General features: G+C 42.9%; 1 protein-coding gene across 10 annotated transcripts in view; it reads left to right on the top strand.

Annotated features, from left to right (window-relative positions):
- The first annotated feature begins 1,589 nt into the window (after window positions 1–1,589).
- unc-13 overlaps window positions 1,590–16,056 on the top strand; it is a 646,812-nt gene continuing 632,345 nt past the window's right edge. For 7 of the 10 annotated variants that reach the window (XM_076520791.1, XM_076520789.1, XM_076520790.1 and 4 more), the window contains exon 1: window positions 1,590–1,712. In XM_076520791.1, coding sequence (XP_076376906.1) covers window positions 1,691–1,712 — 22 coding nt within the window. In that variant the 5' untranslated portion in view covers window positions 1,590–1,690. The remainder of the gene's footprint in view (window positions 1,713–16,056) is intronic. The other 3 variants (XM_076520795.1, XM_076520794.1, XM_076520793.1) reach the window with 1 other exon arrangement.

The following is a 16,056-nucleotide window of genomic DNA, read 5'->3' as shown; positions in this document are numbered from 1 at the left end:
CCAACAGCCCCTCGCTGTTACGCCGAGTCGATAATAATCGCGGTGTGCGATTCCGCGACGGTCTACCGTTCATATGTAAACGGTTACGATTCGAACGGTGCCCCTCGTGTATAACCCAGTGAACAACGGATATATAGCGCGTTTATCGGCGCACTGATCAAACCGCCGGCGAGCTTTCACCGGAGATACTCTTTCTCTCTCTCTCTCTCTGTCTCACTCACTCTCACTCTCACTCTCTCTCTCTCTCTCTCTTTATCTGTCTCTCCCATACACACACATATAAACACACATAGTCTCTGTCTCTCTGTCTCTTTTGCCGCCCCCAGCCTCCCACCCTCTATCCCTGCCCCTCTTCCACGCGCGCACCGGCTTACGGTGTGTCGCGGAATCACGGAACGGAATAAAAAAAATTACGCGCGTGATCTTTGTGCATTCGTGAAAAGTATCAGTGTCCGTAATAGAGAGGCGCGAGTGATACAATACTAGAGAGTCGTTGTGGGCCAAGAATAATCGTCGTCGCCGTCGTCGTCGCCGTCGTCGTCGTTGTTGCCGTCGTTATCCGTTGTTGTTCGTGCGTAGCTGGCCGGTTGATCTGACTGTTCCGTGTCGAGCACGCGCGAATCCGCCGCCGGCCGCGTGATAATAACACAGCGACGATAGGAAACGCGGCGCGTGAACAGAGAGTCGCCGTCGAGGAGAACACGCACGATCTACCTCCGACGGGACGAGAGCGAGTTCCGGCGAAGAGGAGGAGAGCGATCGTTGTTCCGTGTTGTTCCCGCGTGCACCGGCCGACGACAGCAAGCCGAAAGGAGAAACAGAGGGAGAGAGCGAGCGAGCCCGCGGAGAAGGAGAGGACAAACTCGTCGCGAGAAAATAAAGAAGGACAAAAGGACACACGCCGTGAACGACGTTAAAAGTACACGGCCCGGAGAAAGACGGACAAGAGAGGGACGACGGAAGTTATTAAGATTACGAGATAGAAGAAGAAGAAGGAGGAGGCACGGAGGACGGACGAGAGCGGGAGAAGCGTGACACCGTTCCAACTCGAACTCCAGCCCTGAGATTTTCGATTCGTGTGGACGCGCCATATTCGCGGCACACACACACACGTACACGATATTGTATCTTCCTCTATCTCTGTTTATCTGTCCCCACCCCCCGCCGCCGCCCTCCGCTATCTGTCTCTCTAACCGCTATCTCTTCTGCTATCTTCCTCTCCTCGCTCTGTAATATTTACATATATTATATGTATACACACACGCATATACGTATATATAAATATATATAGGTATATGCAGAGATATATACCTATATACATATATATGCTATACGAGTATTATATGCGTACGTACGGCTCGGCACAGAGTATATATCTGTATACGTATATACATATATATATATGCACGTCTGAACGCACGCGTGTATCCGCGTGCCGCCGCACGTTTTCCGCGTGCGAGCAAGCCGCGCGCAGTGCGAGAAAAGAGGAAAAATCAAAGTCGAACACACACCGGTGCCGGCCGATACGAAAGGCTGTACGGCGAAATACGCGAGTGTGCTCCTTCGATCCGGCGTGTCTCGTTATATAGCTGCATCACTTTCCTACGGATCCGAACGCCGCGTCAAGTGCCGCTCGGCCAATTAAGCGAAACTCTCAACGCTAAGCCGATTTGCCCGAACATCTTCGAACATGTCGCTGCTCAGCGTCACGGGTGAGTCTTTTCGCTTCTTATTTCATCCCCGTTCTTCCCCCACTCCCCGCTCCCTCGTCTCGCTCCGAGCTACATGTGCTCGCGAACGCCGCGCCGGCTCGGGTTACCCCTGCGAACTGACCCTTCTCTCGCAGGAAAACAATTTTTTCATCGATTCGTAACATCGTCTTTCAGCGGGGAAATTGCTTTCCCCGCGGTATTCTTTGTTTATTTGCCAACGAATCGCGTTCGAACTGCGAATAAATTCTTGTTAACGACGAACCCACACCGCCGGATACTGAAAATGATTGCTTTGTACTAATGGGCACGTACACCTGAAAAACGGGCGAGTTCGTTTTCCGATCAATTTAAACGCAACGTTCGCGCGATCTAGAAACTCAAATTTTGGAAGAAATAAATGGGACGTTGTATTTTTTGAACGTTCGTTTGTGAAAGCGTGTTCGAGCTGACGGAGCATATTTTGATTTGACTACAATTCTTGTAACAGGCGAAGCCAAATTTGTTTTCAGAAATCTGATATTTCGTCCATTTGATAGCTGCAACGAATTCTCCCCAATTGTCCTTTAGCTTGAGAACGAAAATGGACAATTTGGGAACGGGAGATACGATCGTTCCAGCATCGCGCCGATTTCGATGAAATTTTCAGCGTACGTTCAAGTTGCCGAGAAGCATTAAATGCATTTTTTTTTTAATTTTCGTTATAGACTCGGATGAAACGAGTGAACGAACGAGAGTTTTTTTCACATCTTTTTTATTCCAAGTACAGTAAATTCTCTCCGATTGTCTCTCAGCTTGTAAACGAAAATTGGCAATTTCTCTATCTCCTCTTCCCAAATTGTCCATTTTTGTGTACAAGCTGGCGGACAATTCGGGAGAATTTACTGTAATTCCCATGAGTTGCGGCTTTTCTTATTGCGCTTGATGCGAATAAATGTCTGCGTTTTGTTTAGGGGCTATTCTGGCGGAAACTTTTCATTATACTCGTTAAGAAGCGACGGGGCCGAAGGAGATTCATTTTAAGTTACAACTAGACTGCGAGTTTTATGGATTTTTGGCCAAAATTACTAGATCAGAAATAAAACTGTAGAGAGGCGCTGGGGGAATTTGAGAATATTTATATTTATATACAACATGTAATATAATGTTTATATATAAATTTATTTATATATATAAACATTATATTACATGTTGTATATATATATATATATATATTTATTTATATACAACTTATTAAAATTATTACAATAGGAAAGACGTTTTTATCCGAGTACGTTTCTTACAATTAATTTATGACAGTTTTTATTTTGCATAAAAATCTGCAGTCTAGTTATAACGAAATTCGTATACGAGAACAGAGGTTCGTTGATTGGTCATAGCTATTCTTATCGATCATAGATCTAGTACGATACCTTTAGCGCTTTGTCTCTGAACTACGCGATAAGATTCCACAAAATTCTGTTAATTTACAAAACCGGAATTAAAAAGTTTAAATATAAGTTGGTAATTACGTCATTCAACTTTTTCGATCCCACAATTCCTAATAAAGTTTGGATTACACGGATCTGACGAAAATGAACTTTTAAAGATGGATGAAGGATTCAGTCACCCACGCGTGACCGACATAGCAGTGGGCGTAAAGAATATTAATCCATGCTGTAAAATCCCTGGATAATGCTGTTTTTCATTTAACATCGAATTAACCGTTCTTTCCATTTGCTCGCGAAATTAATAAAAGTCGTTGCTGTAAAGGCGAAGCTTCAAATCCATAAAATTAAAATAAAATCTATAAAATCTAGAAATACAGTAAATTCTCCCTAATTGACGCTCAGATTGTGTACAAAAATGGACAATTTGAGAAGAGGAGATTCGATTATTCGAGCCTTGCAACTCGTTTTTATAATTGTTGAAAATCGGTAACTATAAAAATGAGCCGCGAGACTCGAATAATCGTATTTCCTCTTCCCAAATTGTCCATTTTTATGGACGATCTGAGCGTCAATTAGAGAGACATTACTGTAGTTTGTGCTATTTTGAATGCACAGGTATTAACCCTTTGTACTCGGAACAGATTTTCTGCGTCAATTAGGTAGAATTTACTGTAAAATGAAAAAATTCTCACAAGAAAGTTCTAAACATTTTTGGACTCGTTTCAATTTGCGAATGTAGAGATTAAAAGATTTAAAACGAGCACAGATTCGTTGTTCTACGAGTGAGTTTAAGAAAACTATAACAGTCCCGATCGATTCGTGAACGGTTGTATATTTTCCGAATGGTTTATTAGATGATATGTTCCGCGGGATAAAGTTTACGAGTTGGAAGGAAGATGCGAGTTCTGTTTATATAATAATACCGGCATTTATCGGAAGGGCTTTCGATGGTCCTTTATACGCAATATTCTGGGATACCATAAAATATAGTATCTTCGGTTAGAGCCCTGCGCGGGGGTGGCCGCCGTGAAACGTGCCGAGTATTTTACGACATCCTCGTCAGATTTCAAACTTTCCCCTATTTCTCTGAATAAATGTTCGGAGCTGAGTGAAAAGTCCTCGCCGAGCTCGCAAAAACGTGGAAACACATGGAGTCAGCAGCGTCGTGGTGAAAGAATCTTAAGAATTCGATAATAAAATGGATCGTTAAATACAGCGTAAGGATTCATCGAAATGACACGAGTAATTTGTCCAACGTCATCGATGGTCACAGAACATGCTGGCAAAAGATATTCGAACAGCTTTCAAGAGGCAATAACTTTTTCAAAAATGGACTTAAACGACTCGTATTTTGTTTTTAAATGTTAAATAGCAACTGGTATACCGTGCAATGACTAAAAATCTCTTTCTTAACCCTTTGCACTCGAAGCTATTTTAACTGTAAATCTAAAATAATTTTTCTGACTTACAGTACTTTTATTTTATATGACAAAGTGCATTTTATGCATATGAAATTGACTCTTGCGACTCACACAACGGTTACGCTCTCAACAATCTTTTTAAATCTAAACTTTGCTAATGTAAAAATTATTTTAGAACGTGACATCATGAATTTGAATGGTGCCTCAGAGTCATCACTCGAGAGCAAAGGGTTAATTTTGCCATTGCTTGGAATAATAAAGAAATAAAAAACTAGCGTTTTTTAACATTTTTTATCCGAACCTGGAGCGAAAATTTGATCGATACGTTTTGTAAATCTCAGCGATTTATATGTAAGCTGCAAATTTCATCGAAATCAGTCGACGTACATTCGAACTACAGAAATCTGCAGATTTCTTTCGGTTATCGGTCGAAACTGCGATTTTCGCGATCTTTAATTGTTCGTAGCTTATAACAACGTCAATCGATTTCAATGAAATGTTCAGCCTACGAGTTTCAGAGATCTGCAAAACGCATTGTTTAAATTTTCGTTATAAGCTCGGATAAAACAGTTAAAAATTGCGTATTTCTTATATCTTTTTTCATTCCAAACAATTGCAATTTTTGAAAATGACTTTGTAAACATTGCCTAGTATAAACAAGTATCACCAACATGTCAAGAAAATACAAGTCGTTTCGTCCATTTTGAAAAAAGTTATTCCGTTTTAAAAGGTGTCCGAATATTAATATACGAGTCGCTGTACATCATTTATACGTGTCCATCTTTCCGTACTTTTTCTCCGAGCCATTAAATAATATTGTATAATTAAACAACGAACCTCGTTCCGTTTGATTACATTCATAATATGCCGTCATAAATTATGGACTTCAATTCTGGACAACCGAACTACCTTCCGGCAACGTTGACGCTAATTAAAACACGAAAATAATGATACCTTAACGATAAAAGTATTTTTGTTATTTTAGTACAAAGAACCAGGATAAATAAAATCGAAAAGCGCTATACGCATGTATAATTAATATTTTAATATCGCTCTCATGTAAGTTTAATTATTCAGGGTTTTAAACGGAACGTGTAATCGGTGTTCGCGCGAACGATAAATTTTCATCGTTGTTCGGGGAAACTAGCCAGCTCGTCGTTTTTCGACATTTTTCTGGCCTTTTTACGGATCGCACTCGCGGCGGTTCTTGACATGCATTTCGCAGTTCCTCGTTCTGGCTTTCGCGCTCGCAATTAGAACAAACGATATATTCGCCTAGGCCGAGGAGGATGTTTAAACATAGCGCCGTCTTGGAAATGATATTTTTATCGTTCTCTCATTAACAGCTTCAATTATTCTTTACAGCGGGGCGAACTTCGCAACCGCCGTAACTTCGCTGTCGTCGTTGTTCTTGTTTTCGCAGCCAACCACTTTTCTTCCTCGTTAAAAAGAATTCGTGAATTAATTTAACCCCGGGAACAGAATTCCTCCTCGCGGCCGAAGAATACATTCCAATATCGATGTTATTTTCCAGCGAATGGAACGGGGCTGCAAAATACAAGTCTTCCTGCTGCGGCGAAATTATTTTCATTTCCGACAATTGAATAAAGGACGAAACGCGATTTTCAAACGCGATTATTGCGGAAACTTTGTAGCCGTGAAATAATTTCTCTTCCTTCTCCTTTTTTTTCTCTCTCTCTCTCTCTCTCCCCCCTCTCCAGCCTGTGCAATCGCGTCCACGCAACGACGCGAATCGCGCGCAGATTATTTTTGAACTTTAAATTACACGCGGGATTCCTCGCGTATGCAATTACTACAATGACCGAACTTCGAAATTGCCTTTTGGACAATGGGCGTTCGTGCAAGGTGTGTAGGTTGGACTTTTTTTATTATTGGAAAGCCATTCGGAAAAAAAAACGGGAGCCAAGGGGAAGCAGCATTATAAGAGTCCGCGCGATAATTTCGTTTCGTGTCGAGTATCACGATCCGGTTGGCCTTTTATTTCTCCAAGTAAATGCCAGAACGTGTTTCTCTGCACTCGATTATCTGCCTAATGGGAATAATCGGTATTTCACTTCTGTGCCGAGTGTCCATTCCAGCTGCTTAAGATTACGTTAAATTTGTCTACTTAACGATTCGTGAACGACCGGACTCCTAAATGGTACCTGGACGAGTCGGACGGAATAAAAACACAATGTTAAATATCGAGCTTAAAAATTGTACAGATCGATATAATTTCTTCGATCGTCACAATCGCATACCAATTTATTTCATTAAAAATATCATAATTAACGCTTGGTCACGGAACAAATTGATTCACGTGTATGTGTAAGTTCGGTAGTTTAAATTTTTATCATTTGAAACTATCAAGTTGTTAATCGAATGTAAATTATAATTTTTTACAATAATACGTTCCGCGCGCTAAATTTTTACCGAATTTTCAATTCGCGTTTCATTAAATAAATTGCTTCGGTTCTATGGAATTTCTGAGGCTGACGTGCTGGCGATCCACCTATTAACACGCAAATAAATTAGCGAACGTGCGACACGAAAGGATTTTAACCCGAGAAAGATAACCTACGTCGCAGAGGCGCCTGCGAAGACTGTTGATTTTTGTTAATTTTTCATAGAGGTCTAGTGATTTAAGTTTAAAATTACTTAAAATATAAAAAAATATAATATAAATGCATTTTATTTTTACAATAATGCCAAACCTTTAAAATGACTAGATTAACTTAAATAAATATCCATTGTTAGTATAAAATTGACGCCTTAGAAAAGCATGCGCCTCTGAAGCGTATGGTTATCTTTCACGTACGTTGTCATATGGTTATCTTTCTAGGGTTAATAATGTTTCTGCTAACGCAGCGACTTCGTATTCGCTAGGTAACAAGAGTTTTCCCTCAATTCCGATTTTTGTATTCGGCTCGCGTGGTCCGGCTATTGAACGATTTAACCGACTAGTATAAACCCGATAGAAGAGTTACTACGAACAGATATTTCTGGGCTAGGCAGGTTCGGCCATTGACCACTATCGGCCCTCTAATGTATCTTTTCAAATATAGTCAGCGAGTTCCAGGGTACATTGATCCTGTCTATAAGCAAACATGTCTGTGCACACTTTCTGGAGGATATTCAAACGTTAAAACGCGCGATTGATTTTCGAGATTATCATTCCCGGACAGACGTGCGGAGCAGCTGGAAATATTTCTATCGTTTAATCCCTTAACGCACAGTTCAAAAAAAAGAGAAACGGCCAAAAAAGATCAATTTTTTTTTATGTGAAAATCACAATCTAGAACATTGTTAGAACAACAGAAGAAGATATAGCCGTTGATTGGAAGTAGATAAGCAATATCCAACCAAATCCACATCCTCAAAGGGGTTTGCATTTGTTACCGTCCCTGATTCAACTTTTCTTTTGGTGGAGAATTTTGATATACCGCGCTTTTGTTCCATGGAAAAAGGCTATATTTTATTCTCGAATAAATAAGTGTTATAGCTTACTGTCCCATGCAAATGATAAATATCAATAAAACGATCTTTTTTTCTTCGCTTTCACATTGTTATTTTCAATTCTCGATTATACTCGAGTGTGACAAATTATAGCAGCATAAAATACAACGCCGCTCGAATTATCGCTCGAGTGTGCACAGTTTGGCCTGTTCAGCGCGCTCGAATTATCTCGAGCGTACAAAGTCAAGGGGTTAGAGCGAACATCCAAAAATATTATTTTTTTTTTCAATAAAGCTGCACGCTGTCGGTTCGTAGGAAGAACTCGACGCTCTGCAAGCACGATCTGGAAACATATGGATTGAAATCGAAGCGCGGGTCACGGTTTACAGAAATATACTCTCGCGATCGCTTTGTTTACGAGATACTCGGGCGTAAATCTATTTGTTTTTGTCGCTGTAAATCGTTCAAAGAGACGCGCAGGCCGGTCTCCCGGAGACTTTTCGGATAAAACGCGATCACGGAATCCAAGGAACGAACGCATTTTAATCCGTCGCGCTACGATCTCTTCCGCAGCCGCGTCGATCGCAGCTTCGATCGAGCAAATGATTCGGAACGAGACGATTTACCTCGATTTCTGGATTTTCCCAGCGAGAAGATGAAATTTCGCTTCGATCTAGAAGAAATTAGCAACATTCGCGGCGCGAACGCGGATCGCGTATGAAATCTTCGTCGCGGGACCCGACGCGACGTTACAGCGCAAAGGGTTAATTAGATACACGTTCGACGCATTCCGCGAGCAAACATTAATCGGTCCGTCCAAACAATTTCGTTCCCGAATTTCGATATCGCAAACACCGTCGGAATAAATCTTTCGGCTTGATTAAAATTCGAAATGTTCCGCACGCTCCGTCCCGGCATACTAAAAAGTGGCGTTCCTTTGGGGACCGAATTTATATATATGTATATATATATCGTTCGCAGCGCCAATCACATTTCCGGCCGCTGTTTACCGAGCCCCGTAGCACGTGTATTATCCGAATTGATTAATAAGTATAATGAGAACATCGTATTCGTATCAGATTCCGACGACGGGTCTACGCGGCCGAACGCCGCCGTTAATTTAATTAGAACACCCCGAAATATCGAATTCGAAAAGCGTCGGTCCGGCGTGTGTCTCGGCCACCCCCGCTCCCCCCCGTCCTCGACGCGCTATACGTATAATATGTGGGTTAAACGAGCGGATTTCCACGGACCACGCCGGCGACATCGCAAATAAAAATAGCCGGACCCGAATCGATCGGCGAATCGGAATCGCCGGTCGATCGATTCGACGTCAGACGCAAGCGTGACACGCGACTTCGTGCAGCGGATCGAAACGACGGGGGCTTTTTTCGATGGAATTCTCGCGAGCCCCGTCGAAAGCTTTTCCCGAGAAAAATCAATGGCGGCCGATGGCATGCTTCGAAGGAAAGGCATCCGGGCGCAATCTTTCTCCCGGGAACGAAACCGGCTAAACAGAACGACGCGATGACGTATCGGCCGGTAAGTAACGAGAGACAATTCTCGATGGTTCTTTTTATCTCTGTCCTATATCTGCTCGTAAATATCGTCAACCCCCGGCGTCTTCTCGTTCATTTAGTCACGTAGACGCACGTGCGCGGGCTAGACCGGGCTCAGGTGTGTGCGGATGCGGGCGTGCCTGCGTCTCCGCGTTGTCAGTGTACATGCAGGTTGTAACGGCGAACGGCGAACGGCGTGCAGTCGGTGTTACACCGATAACAAAGCGCGCGAGTGTTCGTCCATGGCTACGGGACGGACAACGGAGAGGCGAAAGAGAGCGAAAGAGAGAGAGAGCGAAAGAGAGAGAGAGAGAGAGAGAGAGAGAGAGAGAGGACGAGCTGGAGAGAGCATAGTGCAACGGTTGACCCCGGTACACGGGGTCATTCCCTTCTTCAACCACCACCACCACCACCACCACCACTACCGCCACTACCGCCACCACCACCGCCGCTTGCACTACCACCACTACAACCGTTCTTCCCCCTCTCCGCGATGCCTGCCACCCGGTTCTACCGTTCACCCACCGTCCCTACTACGCTCGCTTTTCCAACCCCTTCTCAACCCCCGCGTATACTCGAGGCAACGCTGCCATCACGACCACGCAACTCCACTCTCTCTCTCGCTCTCTCTCTCTCGTTCTCTCTCCCGCTCTCTCTCTCTCTCCCTCTCTCTCTCTCTCTCTCTCTCTCCTTTCTCCACTCTCTGCTCGCCCGGCCAGCCGATCCAGGAACGAGGTGCCACGGGAACGTAAACTCCCGTGCATACGTTGCCTGACAGCGACGATCTCACGGACTCTAGGCTCCACCTAGATCTTCCTTTGCCTGTCAGACCGGAAGACAGGTAATAACTTACCAGATGTTTGATTTATGGTAATGTTGATACTGACGGGCTGCAGAGTGTATCGAATGATTGGCGCCCTTGCTACGGAGTCGAGTTAATGATCCTGCCGGTCGATGAAGTCGAGGCTTGCTGGCTGAAACGGCCGCTGCTTCGGGGGTTGCGCCATCGATTTTTTGGCCACGGCTCGTCGGCCGTGGGTAACGAGCAGGCCGAGGATGTTTATGCTGTTTTCGAATGTTCTGCGCGAGATTTCGGCGGCTCGGGCCGCGATCTCCGCATGGAAAAGTAAACGGATGCTGTGTAGGATTCTATCGAATCTTGTGTTCTCGTAAGTTTCGGATAGTTTTGCACGCTGTGAATAAGCTTGGCGATTTCGTTTCGTACAGAAACTTTCTCGTAAGAAATGTTCTCGTCGACGAGAGATATTTTTTAACAATTGGACCGTTCGACGATTGTTCGCGAAACTGCTGGTAATTTTTTGGAGTGGGATTAATACTCCGAGAATCGAGTGGCGTTCGATACTTGTTTATGCGATACGAATTTATGCGTCTACTAAGCAAGAATTGGACAAAAATTGGTAGGAAAAGTGGAAAGCGAAATTATTTCTCTTGATCTAAAAATTAATGGTTACGTTATTAGTGTATCGATTAGGAAGCTACAAAGTACAAGAAAGGGTTCGACGATTACCGAGTGTCATACTTTTATTATAATTTTGAGAACTAACTATTTATTTTAAGAACTAGCAAAAACAACACTGACAAAGTAACCTTCGGCTGTGTGGAATCGACGAGGTTCCTAAGCGAGGTTCCTTCGTTAAGTGAAAACAACAGAAGATTAAAAGAACGCAAGAATGTTTTGGCATATTATTTTTCCATCTTATTAGAATCATTAAAAGACAAAGAAATTTCAAGTCGCACTTTTATTTTGCATTAAGATCCGTAGTCTAGTTATCGTAAGCAAGAAATAATTGAGTTTTGTGTGCAAGCGAGCGAGGACCGTTTCCACTTTCCTCGAATATATTATTGGTAGCACGATCGTTGATCGCGTGTTTCGTATCGATATTACTTTAATCCGTCAGTCTGTGTTGTATTAGTTTGGCAAACGGGTAATGTAACACTATCGCCAATATTTAGAAACACCGATACGAGTAGAATCAGCGAGCGATAGTCAGACGTACCTGCCAAGTCACTTATACCACTACTCGACGAGATTTCGAGACTGATTGCCTCGAACCTCGTGAATGATGAGAATCCTCACGCCGCAATCTTGATCTCTTGTTCGATAAGGAAACTTTTCTCGATGATTCCGAAAACTGTTCGCCGCGTTGAAAATTGTTATTAGGTATCTCGTCTGCGTTCATTCAATCGTGACACGACTTAATATTAGAACTGGACTTCAGATGTATTCGATGATTATTGAGATAATACAAATTACTGTGACTGATATTTATTTAAACGTATAACAATAGTTTTGCTACATTTGTAAGGCAATATAGACTGTTAAAGTAGCAATATAACAATAGTTTTGTTACATTTATAAGGCAATATAGACTATTCAAATAGCAATATAACAATAGTTTTGTTACATTTATAAGGCAATATAGACTGTTAAAATAGCAATATAACAATAGTTTTGTTACATTTATAAGGCAATATAGACATAATTTATTAATTAATATATGGACATAATTTTACTTGGACATATTTTTATTTAGACATAATTTTAGTTGGACATAATTTTACTTAGACATATTTTTATTTAGACATAATTTTACTTATATATAATTTTACTTAGACGTAATTTCACTTAGACATAATTTTACTTAAATATAATTTTACTTAGACGTAATTTTACTTAAATATAATTTTACTTAAATATAATTTTACTTAGACGTAATTTTACTTAAACATATTTTTACTTAATCATAATTTTACTTAGAGATAATTTTCTTAATAAGCCACAAAATTTTCACTCGGACCCGGTAAATTTAAATGTCCATTTAAAAAAACGCGTTCATCCTATCCTAGCAGCAGTAATTTAAATGGGAAGCGGCAAAGGGTCGAACGAACAATGTTTAAAAGTCAAGTTAATAAATTCGATCAGCCATCGACTTTGGTCCTCGAACGGCTCGCAATTTGTTCGAAAACCAAGCGTTCCGCCAGTCTTCACCGCGTAAAGCAACAATCGCTCCGGATGGGAACGCTACATATTTCCGGCGCGCCCGTATAGGAGATTCGCTCGAAATCGCGACCGTGGATCTTCGCCGGCAAAAAGTCTGCGCTGAAAAATTGGATCCGAGAGTGGCCGTCGACTGGGCGCGCGCTAATCTTTTTTCCCCCCATTGATTCCCTTGGAATTGATGGTGGGAACAGTATCGAGAACTCGGAGCAAGATTAATAGGAAAATCCTGCAGGATTTGCTGCGCCGGAGATTACACGGATGAAATTTAAATGCAACAAGAATTTATGTTCGCCGCGATATTTATTGCGGGGGAGAGGCCGGGGGCCCCGGGAGTTTCGGGGCTCGCAGCTTTATTCATTCGGCTGCCGGTGAATCGACGATAGAGAGAAATAGGTCGACTGATGCGACGAAAAACGTCGATGTGCCACGTTTCTTCAGCGTGGCGCCGCCGCACCGGTCCCGGTCGTCTCTCGCGCGAGGAGCAACCGCTTCGAGGAGCAAGCGTTTCGTCGGCCGGCTGTTTATTATCGGCGAGGATCGATCTCTTAAGAGATTGACGACGACGCGTCATAAACGTAACGGATACGTCAAATTGTTCGCGGAGAATCCTGCTTCTATATCCGATCCCCCTCTCTCTCTTTCTCTCTCTCTCTCTTCGGTTCGCTCGGTGTATCTTTAGCTCGGTGTATTCTGGCAGCGGCGGGGTGACGCAGGTTATTCGGGTCACCTCGAAATCCAAATACGTCGAGGAGAACGAGACTAATAAAAAGGAATGCTTTCACGACACTTCTGATTACGTGTGCCTCGCGAGTTATTAGAAAAATGAAAGTGAAGCGAAAACGGGACTACTGCCGGGGACGGCGCGATTCTTGGGGGAAGCGAGGCTCGGCTACGGAGCCGCGTTAATTCATTCGTGATCACGAAAGTGCGAATTCTCCGACGCTTTCGTCGCGGACGCGACAATGCCCGGCCGACGCGGTGCCTCGGGATTGAGAAACAGAACGGAAAAAGAGTTCACGGAGCAACGACACGTCGCGGCGTCCGCGTCCGCGTCGCTCCGGCTGGAAAAAGAGGGAGGCATTACAAGCTCGTTCCCCAACCCGAGACCGTCCCGGTGACTTTCTTTATCTCCTAAGCTGCGCCGCTTTCCTAATTGATCTCGCGTTTCCCGCGATTCTTGCGGTCCTTCTTTCGCCGCCGTTTTTTTTTTCATCATCCCGGTGGCCGAGTAATGGCAAACTGGATTACCGGCCGGAAATGTTCCCGCAGGTTCCCAGCCGGCGCGCAGTGGCGTAGATGGAACTTCTGAACCGTCGAAGATATCGCGGTGTAATTCGGTGTTAAGAATATTAACGAGCAATTATTTTTCATAGTAAACGATGCGATATACTTGTATGTTCGTTTACGTGGTTTCTTTGCTATTGCGCGCAGTGGCGTAGATCGAGGGATTCGGCGGCATTTGTATGGAAATTACGAAACGTCGAAGATATCGCGGTGTAATTCGGAGTTGAGAATATCAACGAGCAATTATTTTTCATAGTAAACGATGCGATATACTTTATGTCCGTTTACGTGGTTTCCTTGCTATTGCGCGCAGTGGCGTAGATCGAGGAATTCGGCGGCATTTGTATGGAAATTACGAAACGTCGAAGATATCGCGGTGTAATTCGGAGTTGAGAATATCAACGAGCAATTATTTTTCATAGTAAACGATGCGATATACTTTATGTCCGTTTACGTGGTTTCCTTGCTATTGCGCGCAGTGGCGTAGATCGAGGAATTCGGCGGCATTTGTATGGAAATTACGAAACGTCGAAGATATCGCGGTGTAATTCGGAGTTGAGAATATCAACGAGCAATTATTTTTCATAGTAAACGATGCGATATACTTGTATGTTCGTTTACGTGGTTTCTTTGCTATTGCGCGCAGTGGCGTAGATCGAGGGATTCGGCGGCATTTGTATGGAAATTACGAAACGTCGAAGATATCGCGGTGTAATTCGGTGTTAAGAATATTAACGAGCAATTATTTTTCATAGTAAACGATGCGATATACTTTATGTCCGTTTACGTGGTTTCCTTGCTATTGCGCGCAGTGGCGTAGATCGAGGAATTCGGCGGCATTTGTATGGAAATTACGAAACGTCGAAGATATCGCGGTGTAATTCGGTGTTAAGAATATTAACGAGCAATTATTTTTCATAGTAAACGATGCGATATACTTTATGTTCGTTTACGTGGTTTCCCTGCTATTTTTACACACGTTTGGAAATTTAACAAATTTTGGCTAATCGTTTTGGGAATTCAACGGGTCCGACTGGGTCAAAATGTTTTTCTTCTAGTTTTTTTAATAAATCGTTGCTCGACCAGTATCTGTTTCGAGATTTTCCAGGATTTCCAGATGGGCTGCGGGACGGATGCGCAGCGAAGCGGGAGATGAAGTAGGACGGAAGCAGGAAATAACTTTATTAATATAAATAAGTCGATTCAGAAAACAAGTTTATCGGTAACTTAAATGCAATATTTCCGTAATCGTGTCTAGACCGTGGATTTTATGCATTCGCGACAGAAATATAAAATTGCGAAGTCGGAGGAAGAGAATTAGATAACATTATTATTCGTTTAATGTTCCAAATAATTGTCGCAGAAGCTATGTAGCTCAGATTGCGCACAAAAATGAACAATTTGGGAAGAGGAGATACGATTATTCGAGCCTCGCGGCTCGTTTTTATAGCTATAAATTGTCAACAATTATAAAAACGAGCCGCAACGAGCTCGAATAATCGTATCCCCTCTCCCCAAATTGTCCATTTTTGTGTACAATCTGAGCGTCAATTAGGGAGACATTACTGTACTGTGCATAAAAATTCGCAATCGCGACATTGAACGAATTTCTATGTTTCGTGAAAAATGTATTTTCACGTATATGCGACGATACTGATCCGACGATCGATAGTACCATTTCTATCGATAATAACAAAACGCGACGAGCTTGCAACACAAAACTCAGCCGGTTCTACCTCAGCGCTCAAACGTCGTTTTTTCGTCGAAAAGTTTCTCTCTGGCTAAACGGTGTCCACTTTCGAGGAATAATTCACGCGTGTATAGCTTCCCGTCGATGCACCTATATATGCATACATAATTTCCGAAGTAACGGCACGGAAGCCGAAAGGTTAAAGTGTCCTCGAACGATGAATAAATATTGTCCGAAGCATATAAGGGCAAGTTCTTGGATAATTTATGAATGAACGGGAAGGAGAGTGATCTAGGAAAATGTCCGCCCCGTTCGCTCGGAATACGATGTTTCTTCGTTTATGTTTTCTGTTTCTACGTTTCACGCTTCATTTTTCTTGTCCCCGGTCTCTACGCGTTCATTGTCGCGCGTTCAAAGGATGAACGCTCGCGAACCCCACGCTCGAGCGTTCCCGCGCGCGCGCGCGTGTGTTTGTGTGTGTGTAC

This window comes from Megalopta genalis, chromosome 4, assembly GCF_051020955.1.
Source record: "Megalopta genalis isolate 19385.01 chromosome 4, iyMegGena1_principal, whole genome shotgun sequence".
In the NCBI taxonomy this organism is placed as follows: domain Eukaryota; kingdom Metazoa; phylum Arthropoda; class Insecta; order Hymenoptera; family Halictidae; genus Megalopta; species Megalopta genalis.
The sequence above is the reverse complement of the archived record's forward strand: the minus strand, read 5'-3'. Positions and strand labels throughout refer to the sequence as shown.